This window comes from Salvelinus alpinus, chromosome 5, assembly GCF_045679555.1.
Source record: "Salvelinus alpinus chromosome 5, SLU_Salpinus.1, whole genome shotgun sequence".
Taxonomy (NCBI): domain Eukaryota; kingdom Metazoa; phylum Chordata; class Actinopteri; order Salmoniformes; family Salmonidae; genus Salvelinus; species Salvelinus alpinus.
In genome coordinates, this window is record NC_092090.1 from 44,223,440 (window position 1) to 44,240,036 (window position 16,597).

General features: G+C 45.1%; 1 protein-coding gene across 6 annotated transcripts in view; it reads left to right on the plus strand.

Moving 5' to 3' along the window:
• LOC139576226 (protein C-mannosyl-transferase DPY19L3-like) overlaps window positions 1–16,597 on the plus strand; it is a 42,146-nt gene that overhangs the window by 17,913 nt on the left and 7,636 nt on the right. For all 6 annotated transcript variants that reach the window (XM_071402028.1, XM_071402027.1, XM_071402030.1 and 3 more), the window contains 13 exons: window positions 970–1,091; window positions 1,196–1,341; window positions 1,653–1,776; window positions 1,990–2,124; window positions 3,400–3,531; window positions 3,680–3,781; window positions 5,052–5,125; window positions 7,740–7,898; window positions 8,766–8,894; window positions 9,327–9,438; window positions 9,726–9,782; window positions 10,072–10,154; window positions 15,477–15,609. In XM_071402028.1, the coding sequence (XP_071258129.1) occupies window positions 970–1,091; window positions 1,196–1,341; window positions 1,653–1,776; window positions 1,990–2,124; window positions 3,400–3,531; window positions 3,680–3,781; window positions 5,052–5,125; window positions 7,740–7,898; window positions 8,766–8,894; window positions 9,327–9,438; window positions 9,726–9,782; window positions 10,072–10,154; window positions 15,477–15,609 (1,508 nt within the window). The remainder of the gene's footprint in view (window positions 1–969; window positions 1,092–1,195; window positions 1,342–1,652; window positions 1,777–1,989; window positions 2,125–3,399; window positions 3,532–3,679; window positions 3,782–5,051; window positions 5,126–7,739; window positions 7,899–8,765; window positions 8,895–9,326; window positions 9,439–9,725; window positions 9,783–10,071; window positions 10,155–15,476; window positions 15,610–16,597) is intronic.

The following is a 16,597-nucleotide window of genomic DNA, read 5'->3' on the forward strand; positions in this document are numbered from 1 at the left end:
AATTAACTTTTTACATTCCTGGATTACTCATTATACCAATAAAGTCAGATTTAATCAACAAATAGGATAGTCAGTTTAAAAAAGGTTAAGGGTGCAAGACTGTGTACACATCTGGCTGTGTTGGCAAAATCACTACATATCCCATCGAGCCAATCAGAGAGAGGCTGCCCATTGTCACAGTTCCACGACCAGTCAAACATCCAGCTAACCCTATGCCAATGATGCCAGTGGATCTCAAAACTGAACTTGGATCCGTGTTAAGTAGAAATTATATCCTTCGCCACCGTTGTCTTACAACACGACAGATCGTGCGAACCAGTCAACAAAACAATAAATCATTTTCAAGTTTCTTTCCAGCGAATTTCTTAGTTACATGATTGTACGTATAACTAGCTAAGAAGCTTTGAAGTTGAGGGTGCAGTATTTATGAAGTTTGGCAATGAGGACGAAAACTAGTAGCGTAGTTTAGTCAGGGAAAGCCGGGGAAAACGAGCTCGGGGCAGGATATACTGTAGCTGGGCGCCCATGTGCACTAGGCTAATTCAGGGCACAGATTGTAGTTTTTATGCCATTATATCACAAAAAAAGTTTGAACAATTCAGAGACTGAAACGAATACATCAGATGACAAATATTTAACTGGATACACAATCCCGAAATCAGCTGTCACTGTCAATAGTAAAACAATGCTTCAAATGACGTTTGATTGAACCAGGAATCTAGAAAATGAATGGTGAGGTCGATTCCGGACACGTTGGGCTTCTCCTCCTCACCACTCTGTTCTGTTGTTGTCCACCTAAACCATTCCAACACAGAAAAAACTGCCCTTTAACATACATGATTACCAGTTTTTGGAAGGAGACCTATTTCACTTATATTGTAATTCATTATAGGTCATAATTCATAGAAATCTGGAAACATGGGACAGTTACTTTAAGAAAGAACCTCATTTCTGTCTGTATGTGATCAGGTCTTTCAGAGCTCATCAATGATAATGCCACTGAATCCAAGAGAACCATCAACCTCCTGCGACGCATGAACATCTATCAGGAGGTGTTCCTAGGTGTTCTCTATAGGATTCTACCCATACAGGTAATACAGAGAGCACACATCTACTAACATGGCATTTCAAATAGTAATGGAGATGATTGATAAGATGATTGGTCATTATCTCATGGTTTGTGTGTTTGTTTCAGGCCTACCTGGAGCCAGTGTATTTCTATATCTACACAGTGTTTTCCCTGCAAGCGGTGTATGTCATAGCCCTATTCATCACCAGCTGGCTGCTCAGTGGTTCCTGGCTAGCAGGGGCTCTCACTGGAGTCTGGTACATCCTCAACAGGTATACATCTCACCATGCACACCCAACTAATGATTCATTGTAAGGCTAAACGTATTGGCCTGGTCCCAGATCTGTTGGTGCTTTTGCCTACTTCATTGTCAAGCTAAACATGACACAAGTCCATAAGGACTTGGCAAGAGAGTAGAAGCAGACTGGCATACAGTTTATACAGTTATAGCTACTGGACAAACTTGATGACCTACTGCAAGCTGTCACAAGTCCAATCCTAAAATGCCCCCTTCGACCTGAGATCTGAATGGACATTTAAATGGTGGTGGTCTGAGTGTTCCATATGTGTGATTGTGTTCCAGAGTGGACACAACGCGGGTGGAGTTCACCATCTCTCTCAGGGAGAACTGGTCCCTGCCCTTCTTCGCTCTCCAGATAGCTGCCATCACTTGCTACCTGAGGCCTCACCTCAAACCCATCCAGCAGGTAGACACTCACCTAGCAGAGGACACCATCATCTCCTCTGTTCTCTACTCGCATACAATTAGACCAGAATAGGAGAATGAAGAGAACATCTGTGGAAATAGACAATGAATCACTATCAAATGAAGTATCTTATCTTAGAAGTTGATTTGAGGTCAAGTGGCTGATTTCATAATGGGATCTGTGTTCTTCTGTCCACTCCTTTCCTGTGAGCAGAAGGTGGTGTTGTGGCTGATGTTCCTGGCCACGTTGTGTTTCTGCCTCACCTGGCAGTTTAATCAGTTCATCCTGCTGGTTCAGGCTCTCATCATCTTCACCCTGGACTGTCTGGACCTCATCTCCACAGAACAGGTCTGCGACATCATTCCTCTCTCATCATGCACGTTACCATCACAGCATTCAGCCAAATATATGTTGCTTTATTTTGTTCCTAGGCCGAGATTCAATCCGTCACAGATTTAAGGACCTGTGCATGATATTAGAGAGATCACGTTCACTGTGGGTGGCAGCTCAAGCAATCAGGATTGAGGGTTAGAGTTGAGCCGGGATCTGCACATGAAGCTAGGTTCAGGGTTTTGGTTCAAATACAATTGTATTTGTCACATGCGCCAAATACCACAGGCGTAGACTTTTCTGTGAAATGCTTATTTGTGAGGCCTTTCCCTACAGTGCAGAGTAATAGTATATTCAAGGAGTACTGGTACCGAGTCAATGTGCAGGGGTACGAGGTAATTGAGGTAATATGTACATGTAGATAAGGGACTAGGCTATCAGGATAGATCAAAAAACATAGTAGCAGCAAGGGTATGTGAAAGTGTGTCTGTCTGTGAGTGTGTCGTCAATATGTGTGAGCGTGTGTGTGTGTGTGTGTGTGTTGGAGTGTCAGTGTACTGTGTGGGTAGAGTCCATTGAGTGCGCATGAGACAGTGCAAGCGATTCAGTGCCCCACCCCCCAAAAGTGTCAATGCAAATAGTCTGAGTAGCCATTTGATTAGCAGTGTTATGACTTGCGGATAGAAGCTGTTCAGGAGCCTTTTGGTCCTAGACTTGGTGCTCCGGTACCGCTTGCCGTGCGGTAGCAGAGAAAACAGTCTATGACTTGGGTGGCTGGAGTCTTTGACAATTTTTAGGGCCTTCCACCGCCTGGTACAGAGGTCCTGGATGGCACACAGCTCAGCCCTAGTGATGTACCGGGCCTTACACACTACCCTCTGTAGCGCGGATGCCAAGCAGTTGCCATACCAGGCGGTGATGCAGCCAGTCGAGATGCTCTCATGGTGCAGCTGTAGAACTTTTTGAGGATCTGAGGGCCCATGCCAAATCTTTGAGGCTAGGGTTACAGTTGAGGTTGGTGTTTGTATTTTGGGTTGAGGGTTACAGTTGAGCCAGGATGTGGACATGAAGCTAAGGTTAGGGTTTTAGTTAGGGTTGAGGCTATGGTTAGGGTTGAGCCAGGACGTGGACTTTGTAGCTCAGTTGGTAGACCAGGGTGCTCGTAACGCCAGGGGTAGTGGGTTCTATTCCCAGGACCACCCATACGTAAAATGTATGCACATATGGCTGTACGTCGCTTTGGATAAAAGAGTCTGCTAAATGGCATATATTATTACCGATTCCTCTCTCCAGGTGACCTGCCTGTACCTAGTCCAGGTAAGCAGCCTGCTGTGCGTGTGGCTGCTGCAGTTCTGTAACTCCATGATCCTGGGCTCTCTGGCTCTCAGCTTCATTGTGGCCGCTCTCTTTGTCAAGCACTTCCAGGTGAGCCCAAACACATACTGTATGTTCCTCTTAAAATCCCAGGGATTTGACTTGGTTTATTTTACAGTCTTGATATACAGTAAGTGCAACATCTGTGGTCATGATACACTGATATGCTCTTTGTCTTTTTGCCTTGTGTTCCATGGAGAGAGGGCTGAAGACAGGAGGTCTCGCAGCACGGCTGGGAAAGCTGCTCCTTCACACCGTCCTCGTCCTCGCACTAACATTCACTATTCATTATTTAGCCAAGGTGAGCCCTGAGACTTGTACTACATCCTCCTCCTCCTGTCACCAGGAATGAATAGGTCATCTATGTGTGTTACGGGCTGCGGAGAAGCCAGGAGGAAGGCACACAGGAGTCGGGAGGACATTGTGAAAACATCTACAGTACCAGTCAAACGTTTGGACACGCCTACTCATTCAAGGGTTTTTCTTTATTTTTACTATTTTCTACATTGTAGAATAATAATGAAGACATCAAAACTATGAAATAACACATTTGGAATCATGTAGTAACCAAAAAAGTGTTAAACAAATCAAAATATATTTCAGATTCTTCAAAGTAGCCACCCTTTGCAATGATGACAGCTTTACACACTCGTAACATTCTGTCAACCAGCTTCACCTGGAATGCGTTTCCAACAGTCTTGAAGGACTTCCCACATATGCTGCTTTTCCTTCACTCTGCGGTCCAACTCATCCCAAACCATCTCATTTGGGTTGAGGTCAGGTGATTGTGGAGGCCAGGTCATCTGATGCAGCACTCCATCACTCTCCTTCTTGGTAGAATAGCTGTTACACAGCCTGAAGGTGTGTTGGGTCATTGTCCTGTTGAAAAATAAATGATAGTCCCACTAAGCACAAACCAGATGGGATGGCGTATCACTGCAGAACGCTGTGGTAGCCATACTGGTTAAGTCACTGACAGTGTCACCAACAAAGCACCCCCACACCATCACACCTCCTCCTCCATGCTTCACAGTGGGAACCACACATGCGGAGATCATTCATTCCCCCGACTTGTTGACTGCTCGATCCACACAGCAGACATTGTGGGCTAGGTTAGGAATGCTGTGTTGAACGTGTGGCGTCATTACATCATGTACCTACGTTATATAGCTTTGACATCGGCGTTAAAATAGACATTGGGCCGATGTTGGCATTTTTAGCTAATATCGTCCGATTCCGATATCTTCACTGGTATATCGTGCTTCCCTGGTGTTTTTTCGTAGTTTTGATGTCTTCACTGTTATTCTACAATGTAGAAAATAGTCAAAACGAAGAAAAACCCTTGAATGAGAAGGTGTGTCCAGACTTTTGACTGGTACTGTATATCCAGCTGTTTCAAAATACAGCATGTAACTGAAACTTACATGGGACTAACTATGTGTCTGTCATGTACATGATGTGAACTTGCATCTAAGGAATGTTGTTTTTAAATGTCTTGCTGTTTCGTGTTGACTCAGACATGCATAACCTGACCTTATCTCTTTTCCTTGTGTATCTTCGTGTTTGCGCAGCAAGCGTTGCAGGTCCGATCGGATGAACACATCTTTAAATTCATAAAGTCCAAATTTGGCTTGGGGCCTACCAGGTAGAATGCACTGACTTCCTTCATCATGTTTTAAATGATTCACTAATTGACACTTACCTAGTGTAGAATCCTGAGATGATAAAACCCCTTTCATTGATCGCATATTAAATATAATTTATGCACGCGGAGGAAATGTGCTGTGGTCTTTCAGATTAAGTATCCAGCAAACTGAGGGAAATAACTGCTATGTCAATTCTCAAAGCCACAGTGTAACAAGAGCTTGCCAACATCTTTCTCGCTCTCTCTCGCTTTCTGTGTCTCTCTCTTTCTGTGTCTCGCTCTCCTCTGTGTTTCTCGCTCTCTCTCTCCTCTGTTTCTCGCTCTCTCTCTCTCTCTCTGTGTCGCTCTCTCTGTGTCGCTCTCTCGCTGTGTCTCTTGCTTTCTCTTTCTGTGTCTCTCTTTCTCTGTGTCTCTCTTTCTGTCTCTCGCTCTCGCTCTCGCTCTCTCGCTCTGTGTCTCTCGCTCTCTGTCTCTCTCTCTCTGTGTCGCTCTCTCTCTCGCTCTATGTGTCTCTCGCTCTCTGTCTCTCTGTCTCTCTCTCTCTGTCGCTCTCTCGCTCTCTGTCTTTCTGTGTCTCTCGCTCTCTGTCTTTCTGTGTCTCTCGCTCTCTCTCTTTCTGTGTCTCTCGCTCTCTCTCTTTCTGTGTCTCTCGCTCTCTCTCTTTCTGTGTCTCTCGCTCGCTCTCTTTCTGTGTGTCTCTCGCTCGCTCTCTTTCTGTGTGTCTCGCTCTCTCTCTCTCTGTCTCTCGCTCTCTCTCTTTCTGTGTGTCTCTCTTTCTGTGTGGCTCTTTCTGTGTTTCTCTCTTTCTGTGTCTCTCTCTCTTTCTGTGTCTCTCTTTCTGTCTCTCTCTCATTGTGTCTCTCTCTCTCTTTCTGTGTCTCTCTTGCTGTGTCTCTCGCTCTCTCTCTCCTCTGTGTCTCTCTCTGTGTGTCTCTCTCTCTCTGTGTGTGTCTGTCTCTCTCTGTGTCTCTCGCTCTCGCTCTCTCTCGCTGTGTCTCTCGCTCTCTCTCCCGCTCTCGCTCTCTCGCTGTGTCTCTCGCTCTCTCTCGCTGTGTCTCTCGCTCTCTCTCTTTCTGTGTCTCTCTCTCTCTCTCTCTCGCTGTGTCGCTCTCTCTCTTTCTGTGTCCCTCTCTCTTTCTGTGTGTCGCTCTTTCTGTGTCTCTCTCTTTCTGTGTGTCTCTCTTTCTCTGTGTCGCTCTTTCTCTGTGTCGCTCTCTCTTTCTCTGTGTCGCTCTCTCTCTCTCTCTCTCTCTGTGTCTCTCGCTCTCTCTCTCTCTGTCGCTCTCGCTCTCTCTCTTTCTGTGTCTCTCGCTCTCTCTCTTTCTGTGTGGCTCTCTTTCTGTGTTTCTCTCTTTCTGTGTGTCTCTCTCTCTCTTTCTGTGTCTCTCGCTCTCTTTCTGTGTCTTTCTGTGTCTCTCTCTTTCTGTCTCTCTCTCGCTGTGTCTCTCTCGCTGTGTCTCTCTCTCTTTCTGTCTCTCTCTTGCTGTGTCTCTCGCTCTCTCTCTTTCTGTGTGTCTCTCTTTCTGTGTGTCTCTCTTTCTCTGTGTCTCTCTTTCTCTCTGTGTCTCTCGCTCTCTCTCTCTGTGTCGCTCTCTCTCTGTGTCGCTCTCTCTCTCTGTCTTTCTGTGTCGCTCTCTCTCTCTCTGTCTTTCTGTGTCGCTCTCTCTCTCTCTGTCTCTGTGTCGCTCTCTCTCTTTCTGTGTCGCTCTCTCTCTTTCTGTGTCGCTCTCTCTCTCTCTTTCTGTGTCTCTCGCGCTCTCTCTCTTTCTGTGTCTCTCGCGCTCTCTCTCTTTCTGTGTCTCTCGCGCTCTCTCTCTCTCTCAATTCAATTGTTTTGCTCAATTCAATTCGCTTTATGGGCATGACGTACATATTGCCAAAGCTTATTTTGGATATTTACAATATAAAAAAATTTGAATCAAAATTGTCAACGGGACAACAGTAACAACAATAACCAAGGGTCAAAATAACCATGCATTCAACAATAACAATAAGCATACAGTAGAGTACATGTGCAGGTTGATTGGTCTGTCAGACACTGTCCCTCAACTTATGGCAGGCAGCAATGTAGTGCGCTGCCAACCCACAGCTCTCTGCGTCCTCCCCCAACAGGGCGGGTAGCCTATCCTCATCAGAAAGGTCTTTGAAACCTTGAATAAGGGTTTCAAATTTGGGAAAATGACACTCTCTAATTGTTTTATATTTTTGACATTTTGTCAGGAAATGCAGCTCCGTCTCAGGTTCTGCTGTTGTGCAGTGGTTGCAAAGCTTTTCCTCGCCTTTCTCTCTCTCTCTTTCTGTCTTTCAAATTCAAGCTGCTTTATTGGCATGAAAAACATTGTGTCAATATTGCCAAAGCAACAATGTATACAATATACATTGTAATAAAATTATAAACAATAACAAATAATAATATAAAATGGTAGTTATTAATAATAATAATAATAATAATACTACAAAATTAAAAATCTCTCTGTCTCTCTCTCTTTCTGTGTCTCTCTCTCTTTCTGTGTCTCTCTCTCTTTCTGTGTCTCTCTCGCTCTCTCTTTCTGTGTGTCTCTCTCTCTCTGTGTGTCTCTCTCGCTCTCTCTCACCGTGTCTTTCTCGCTCTCAGAGATTTCGATGCCAGTCTTTACCTGTGTGAGGAAGCCTTTGGCCTGCTTCCCTTGGACACGTTTGACCGCTTGGCTGGCACTCTGCTGGCATACCCTTACCTCGTCACCCTGATTGTGCTCCTGGTGATGCTGGCGCTGGTAACACTGGCCAACCTCTGGTAAGGTGCATTTCCTCCTGTAGCTGTGGACTGAGAATGACGTTCTGAAGAGCCCACATACGGCTGAGTCATGCCCCGGACATAACAGGTCCCTGGCTTCCAAGCGCTCTCAGCCTTAATCCCATGTGGATATTGCAATACTTATCCACATTTTGTTGGGTTGTCATTTATTTTCTTCATTCTGTTCCCTTAAATTGCTTCACCATCTGTCATGCTGAGGCCCGTTTTATCCGGCAAAACACTGAGACAGAGTAGAGTTCAAGAGGTTGCTCGTTGGTAACCCACACATCTATCACTTAATCATTTTGAATGAGTCATTCATTATTTCTTCTTCTTAATAATTCGTAAAGAGGCTCTCCTTTTTGTGTTTGTATATGCTTTATTTGGACAGTTTCGCCACTGACGGGGAGGTAGATGAGGAGACACCGTAGGAGTCTTTGCACATAACATTTTGATTTAGCCAATCACATGCCACTGCTGTCAGTTTCGTTATTCTCTAGCTGTGTGGAGACCTACTACAACATATTGAGGTAGTGGACGGCAGGCAGCATCACAACAATCCTCTTGAGTCTTCTCCCTAAGGCCCTGTAAATACCTCAGCATGTCACGTCTCACCGTGTTGTTCCTTCCCTGTTTGATGAGAGCGAGAATCCTGCTCCTATCCTTTTTGTCCTGTTCTCATTCCAGTTATCAGAACCCAGTCTGGACCCCCAGGCACTCAACCCTCCCGCGAGCTAATCATTACAGGCTCATTTCAGATACACCAGTTAACCTTTTGGAGGCGAGCGAAAGACAAACTGAATAGTCTGCCTAATGTCTCTCTCGCCTTTTTTATGTATTATGCATCAATGTTTTTCCCATTCTCAGTGATTCTTCAGCAGTCGGGCGTCCGCTGAAAGGCCGGTTCGAGGAGCGGCCGATTTGTATGCGGGCAGATGTCGCCTACAATGTGTTACACACCGTCTTCTTCGGCCTCCTGGCGCTCAGCACCATGAGGTGCGCTCCACTGCTTGTTCAAGAGGATATCTCTCCGGACATGTCTGGAATTTTGCTGATTAACCAATATCTACTTCCTTTATCTCTCTTTCTCTCTCTCTTTCTCTTTCTTTCTTTCTTTCTTATTCTTTCTGTTTAATCTACCCATCTGTCCTTCGTCTGAGTGGGCCTGCCCCTGTTCATTCGATTTTTTTTTTCTCCATTTCTCTCGCACTCTCCAAAACCGCCATCTCCTTCTCTTGCCAAACGTTTTGATCGTCACCCCGCTTCCAATTTGTGATGTTTATTTTGACGCCTCATAATATAAGGAGAACGCTGCTGATAATTTCCTCATAATTCAAAGTACATTTTGCAAAGGTAAACGGGGGGGGAAAAAAGTTGAAATAAGGTTGTTCTGATCTTTTAAATACACCGTTCTTCTCCTCTCTCCAGAATGAAATATCTGTGGACAGGCCATATGTGTGTCTTTGCTGCCTATGGCGTGTGTGGCAAGGAGCTGTGGTCCCTCTGCCTGAACATGATCCACTGCAACACTAAAACAAAGGTAGAGGCAACAGCTCCGATCCCTAACGTTTCTTTTAACAGAAGAATGAGCGCCGTACCTGTTAGCAGGTTCTGCGTTCCACCATGAGATGGGCCAGGCCTACACTGAGGCAATAGGAACACATTGAAACGGTAGCTTGCTTGTACTGTGCTGGACAGTTCCAGCCTTATCCAGTAGGTGGCGATATGGTAACAACCAATTTACAACCAAGATGTCCGTAGAGAGAAACTAAGTGTCACAACAGATTGTAATGTTCACCCAGGTAAATTTTCTCTCTCGTTTTGCAGCTGAGGCTGATCAGGTACACGGTTCCACTTGCCATTCTGGGATTCCTATATTACAAGGTGAGACATTTGCCTTGCTATGTCATCACAATTTGCAGTACAATATTTTCTCACCCACAGAAATTGCAGTAAATGTGAACTGATATGGAGTTAAAAATGGAAGCAGCTACCGGCTGGTGGCTAGTGTGTTAAGGACTTTGGCTCTCTCCTCCTCTCCTCACTATCAACAGTACAGAGGATTTGGCAGTCATTGGGATGTGTGAATGGATGTGTGATTTATATGAAAGTGGTTATTGTGAGCCGATGTGTTTCTGTGGAGTTTGGTTATTTAGATTATTTTTCTTCATAGTTCTGGCCCAAACTGATGACGGAAGTATCAGAACTGAGAGAATTCTACGACCCTGACACCGTTGAGCTGATGACCTGGATTAGGTAAAATCCGATGTATTTCTGCTTTAACCTGCGCACATACAGTTGAAGTCGGAAGTTTACATACACTTAGGTTGGAGTCATTAAAACTGGTTTTTCAACCACTCCACAAATTTCTTTTTAACAAACTATAGTTTTGGCAAGTCAGTTAGGACATCTACTTTGTGCATGACACAAGTAATTTTTCCAACAATTGTTTACAGACAGATTATTTAACTTATAATTCACTGTATCACAATTCCAGTGGGTCAGAAGTTTACATACACTAAGTTGACTGTGCCTTTAAACAGCTTGGATAATTCCAGAAAATTATGTCATGGCTTTAGAAGCTTCTGATAGGCTAATTGACATCATTTCAGTCAATTGGAGGTTTACCTGTGGATGTATTTCAAGGCCTACCTTCAAACTCAGTGCCTCTTTGCTTGACATCATGGGAAAATCTAAATAAATCAGGCAAGACCTCAGAAAAAAATTGTAGACCTCAACAAGTCTGGTTCATCCTTGGGAGCAATTTCCAAACGCCTGAAGGTACCACGTTCATCTGTACAAACAATAGTACGCAAGTATAAACACCATTGGACCACGCAGCCGTCATACCGCTCAGTAAGGAGACGCGTTCTGTCTCCTAGAGATGAACGTACTTTGGTGCGAAAAGTGTAAATCAATCCCAGAACAACAGCAAAGGACCTTGTGAAGATGCTGGAGGAAACAGGTACAAAAGTATCTATATCCACAGTAAAACGAGTCCCATATCGACATAACCTGAAATGCCGCTCAGCAAGGAAGAAACCACTGCTCCAAAACCACCATAAAAAAGCCAGATTACGGTTTGCAACTGCACATGGGGACAAAGATTGTACTTTTTGGAGAAATGTCCTCTGTTCTGATGAGACAAAAATAGAACTGTTTGGCCATAATGACCATCGTTATGTTTGGAGGAAAAGGTGGGAGCCTTGCAAGCCGAAGAACACCATCCCAACCGTGAAGCACGGGGGTGGCATCATCATGTTGTGGGGGTGCTTTGCTGCAGGAGGGACTGGTGCACTTCACAAAATAGTTTTCCTCCCTCATGATGCCATCTATGTGGATATATTGAAGCAACATCTCAAGACATCAGTCAGGAAGTTAAAGCTTGGTCGCAAATGGGTCTTCCAAATGGACAATGACCCCAAGCATACTTCCAAAGTTGTGGCAAAATGGCTTAAGGACAACAAAGTCAAGGTATTGGAGTGGCCATCGCAAAGCCTTGACCTCAATCCTATAGAAAATTTGTGGGCAGAACTGAAAAAGCGTGTGCGAGCAAGAAGGCCTACAAACCTGACTCACTTACACCAGCTCTGTCAGGAGGAATGGGCCAAAATTCACCCAACTTGTTGTGGGAAGCTTGTGGAAGGCTACCCGAAAGTTAAACAATTTAAAGGCAATGCTACCAAATACTAATTGAGTGTATGCAAACGTCTGACCCACTGGGAATGTGATGAAAGAAATAAAAGCTGAAATAAATCATTCTCTCTACTATTATTCTGGCATTTCACATTCTTAAAATAAAGTGGTGATCCTACCTGACCTAAGACAGGGAATTGTTACGAGGATTAAATGTCAGGAATTGTGAAAAACTGAGTTTAAATGTATTTGGCTAAGGTGTATGTAAACTTCCGACTTCAACTGTACACTCACACGTCCGTAGATGTCAAACAAACGCAAATCAGGTTAGCTTTGTTCCACAGATCAAGTAACACCATAGTTGCCTGTGACTGCATGTGTTTATGGAAATGTAGATTTGGTGAGCTGTGGTGCATGAATAAGACATGGAGGTCTGGAGAGGACCCAGCTGTTGGCAGCGGTTCAGCCCGTGGCCCCGGCCCCTGTGGAAGGGTTTTATCAAGCCAATCCGTCCTGATGTGATCGGAGATGGATGTGAATTTGGCGTGGCTCCTTGGCTCAGAGAGACTGACTGGGGAGGACAGGCCTTAAAAAGACTCACTCTGTGAAATGACACAGGTTCTCTGCCTCCAGAGAAAATCCAATTTGCTCGGCGGATTAGCGTGTAGCGTTACCTTCACTAGTGCTGGCGCATTAAGCGTCTTGCCATGCGCTAATTACATTTAAGATGAAAGAGTTAAGCAGGGATCGTGTTTCATGAGACTCGGGCATAGCAAAGCTGCCCTTGTTTGTAAATTATCACAAATTCAGAGCGAATGTGAACAAAAAAAACATAGGAACATATATTTCTGTCTCATTCACAGTATTTACATGAAGTACTCATTGGTTTGTTATGGTAATCTTGCCGGGGAACGTACTCGAACATACCTTCTATCCACGGGCACTTTTTAAATAGTTACATTGTAGTAAATCTGAAGAATTCAGGAGGTTTAATCGGTGCAGCAGAGATGTTAAGGAGAGAAGAAGACTGGTTTGCTGACTGTTTCTTTTTCAGTTAAAGCTGAGTCTGTAAGTCTGAGTCCCTCCAGCTTCCTCCTGCTAAATGCACATTCAGAAGTCAGTGGTAGCTCGCCATTGTGTATGAAAATGCTTGATCATTTCTCTCTTGACTTTTCTGGCTCCACTCTTCATGGTGCCCTTTTTTAAGTCGTGCTGGTGTCTTGTCATTACTGTCTTTGACAGCGTTGTGAGGCACCGTCATCACAGACACCCTTATCATTTAAGCGTTGGCTGCTATGCAATTAATTTCCCCTCTTTTGTTCGGCGGTTAATGTTGTCACGCCATCCTTTTGATTCTGGAAAGCTGAGTTATTTCCGAATGTTGCCTTGTTTTTGAATAATGAAGACAAATGGCACTTTTTTGTTTTCCCAGGGAAACTTCTGTCGTTGTAAGAGCGGCTGTTCACTACTGGAACAATGAGGACCGTTTTTCGCGCTGTAAACTGTGGATTCCTTCATGTTTTTGATACGCTCATATCCTCCACTTAAACTCCTTGCTAATTGTCGTTCTGTCAGCTTGATTTTTTTCTCTTCCTTTATAATTTGTCGAAATTTGAAGTTTTCCCCTTATTATACATAGTCTCCAGAGGATGTCAGTAGCAGTAAGTAAAACTCTGTCTGTCCTCGTATGAACCACAGTTATTCCCCCCCTCAGGATAATATCAATGGAAAGCTTGTGACTTCGCCCACTGTGAAATTGCATTATAATAACATTTTTGCCAACCCTACCTCTCTCAACCGATCAGTCAGTCAATCAATCATCATCACCCTCCGCTCAGTCTCCGGACTCTGTGGCGGTTGAATTGGCCATTATAGTGGCTGGTTGGTGTAACAGCCGATTATCTGTGGCGGTCCGTCTCTTCTAGCTGGGAGCAGAGCGGTCAGTCAGATAGGATGAGCAGAGCTGTAGGATCTTAGGATGGACGTGACAGGCCCATCTCTGTTTCGATCTCCGTTTCTGCCGTACCTGAGCTCCCTACAAATCCCAGCCGTGAGCACCTCAGAGCTGTTAGCATCCCCCTCCCTCCCGTACCTGCCTCTATTTTAGACATTTGAGTAGGCTATCCTCCTCCTTTACTCTCTGATTCGTAGACACTGAAACTTTTCACCCATCTGTTCTCTTTCTCTCTCTGCCGGCAGCACTGCCACTTTAAAGTCTGCATCAACAGGTGTACAATGGTGTTAATTTACTGCATGACATAGTCCCACCTCTGCATGTAGCATAACTAACACACAGGCACATTCATGCATACCAATTTCACGCTTAATCACCATCCGTGTCCTCCTTCTCCAGCTATTAACAGCATTAATACATTTTTATAATGTCACCGGGGCGGCGGGCGTTTAGACAGCAGAATATCAATCTGAAATGAAAAAGAAATCAGCTGAGGTCTGAGGAATCCCACTTGAATATGCAGCAATTAAACGCAAACTCCCACAGAGAGGAAGGAAGTGACCCAGAAGAGCAGGTCAGAGGTCAGCCCCATCACCCCATCACACACAGCCCCGGGTGGTTGGCGATTAGCCCCACAAGCTGCTAATGTTCCTAGCGGGGGAATCCTATCTCTCCCCCCAGAGCCCAGAGGGAACCAGCGGTCTCAACCTATCCCCCCCCTTTACTGTGATGTGGATTAGAATGGCAAATCAACATGAGGTTTTGGGGGAGGAATGGAGGAGCTAATAGCTGCTGTGAAAGAGGCTCTGCTATGACCTCTTACAGAGTTAGTGAGCGATTTGATTTCCTTTTCTAATATAGATATATATATATATATATACACACTGACTCCTCCACCAGGGGATAGTAAATGAAACTGAAATCATTTAATTCTGCGTGTGTGTGTGTGTGTTTGAGCAAACTACCTTTTTTTCTTATGCTCTTTTGTGCTGTTCTCGACTGGCTAATTGATTCGTGAAGTACCTGAACAAAAGCTCGACAGGTGGTTCTCAACCAACTATGTGCACACTGTGCTGCTTGTTCCTGCCCGAAATGACCTGATTCCTCAGTTATTACCAACAATTACCACCAACATAATTATTCCTGGAAATGGTTGCTATGGGTGGAAACGCACTCTCGCTCCCCACACGAGTGTATCCATGCAATCAGACTTGCCGGGTTGAGGGAGAATGTATACAGACCAGACTGTCAACATGAAGATTGTTCCGTCTTCTGTGTTGTGGCTCGTGATAAATAAAAAAAAATGTGGCTCGTGATTTTGACAAAACCGCCCCCCGAGTTGTGTAGCTGGTCAGAGGGTGTCTCAGGCATGTACCGGTGTAGGGTGAGTCACTGTGTCGATGAGCGGAGATCAGTGTTACGAGACCGAGCCGGCCAAGGTTGGGCTGTGGTAGTAACAAGGCTCTGCCTAAGAGTCGGCCTCTCTAGGCTGTAATCATATAACACATTCCACACTGGGCTTTGTCCTTCCTGTGAGTCCTCACTCGCCACCTCCTCTAGAACACCTTGAGAAAGATTCCTTGGCGAAAGAAAGATGAACATGGTTTATTTGTCTGATAACTATTCTATGTTCCCAGCAGCCTTAGTAGGCTGCCCTTTCGCTAGCCTTTCAATCTCTCCTTGAAGTTGTTCCAGTATTTTTTTGTTCTTAAAATAAAATAGAAGTGAAAGTCTTAACACGCCTGCAAAGGTTATCGTAAAAAAACTTGATGGCATTGAGTAAAGGATACCTGCAGTGTGCAAGTACAGATATCAGTGTGGTGCTAGCCTGCTACTGAGTCATGAGGAAACCGACAAAAATAACGCCGTCTTGTTAAATACACAAATATACCGGCTCTACAGCGTGGTAACGTCTTCTACCTCTGTGTAGCATACAGCAGTATAAACGCTGATCTCCCAGAAAACACTTCTTCTACCTTGTCTTCCAGCTCAAAGACGCCCAAGAAAGCAGTGTTTGCTGGGAGCATGCAGCTGCTGGCTGGGATCAAACTGTGCACAGGGAGAGTCCTGACTAACCACCCACACTACGAAGACCGAGCCCTGAGAGAGAGGACCAGACAGGTAAAACAAAATCCTTTATCCTTATCCTACTTCTATACTTAATTAAGTTTATTTTTACACAAGGCCTGACCTGAGAGGAGAGTAATATGGAGACACCTGTAAATATGTGTTGACCAGGGTTGGGGGTCAATTCCATTTTAAATTCAGTCCAACCAGGGAATTGAACAGTCCACTTGGAAAGGAAAGGGCCGTGTTCAAGTCACCTCCAGAATTGTAATGGAATTCAAAAAGGCGTGACCCCACTTGGGTGATGGTCCTATCAAGGAGAGGACACCACTTCTGTATACCTGTCCTGTGATATTAGCATGGTGCTGTGATATTAGCACGGTGCTGTGATATCGGTGCTGTGATATTAGCACGGTGCTGTGATATTAGCGCGGTGCTGTGATATTAGCACGGTGCTGTGATATTAGCACGGTGCTGTGATATTCGCACGGTGCTGTGATATTCGCACGGTGCTGTGATATTAGCACGGTGCTGTGATATTAGCACGGTGCTGTGATATTAGCACGGTGCTGTGATATTAGCACGGAGGGGACGTCAACTGCGGCGGGGAAATAGAGTCACATAAGCCTCAACATGAGAGTGTGCTATCAGTCACTTTTTATATTTCCTGTCTGGCTTTCCCCTCAGTTTTACAGAAGCGCGTGACTTTATCAGCCAGACAACGCCGTGTTTTCATCTCACCCGGGGATGGCAAGTAGCGTTTGTCAGATGCGGAGATTAATTGTGGTGGTGTGAACCGTCTCTAAAGCTCGTTAGACAATGCAGCGCGTGGGGCTAGGTGAGGGGGAGGCGGGCAGAGAGGAGACGGTGCAGGGCTGCTGGATGGTTGGGTACAGAGCGTTCTGCCACTCTGGGTGGCGCTCTACAGCGTGTGGTGCTGTGTCGTGCGGCGGTGTGGGGCTCACAGAGCTCTTTCAGGCAGAGTTCTGACTAATGAAGCTCTGCAGCTGTGGGAGGGAGAGGAGGGCTCCTCAGGTTGGGG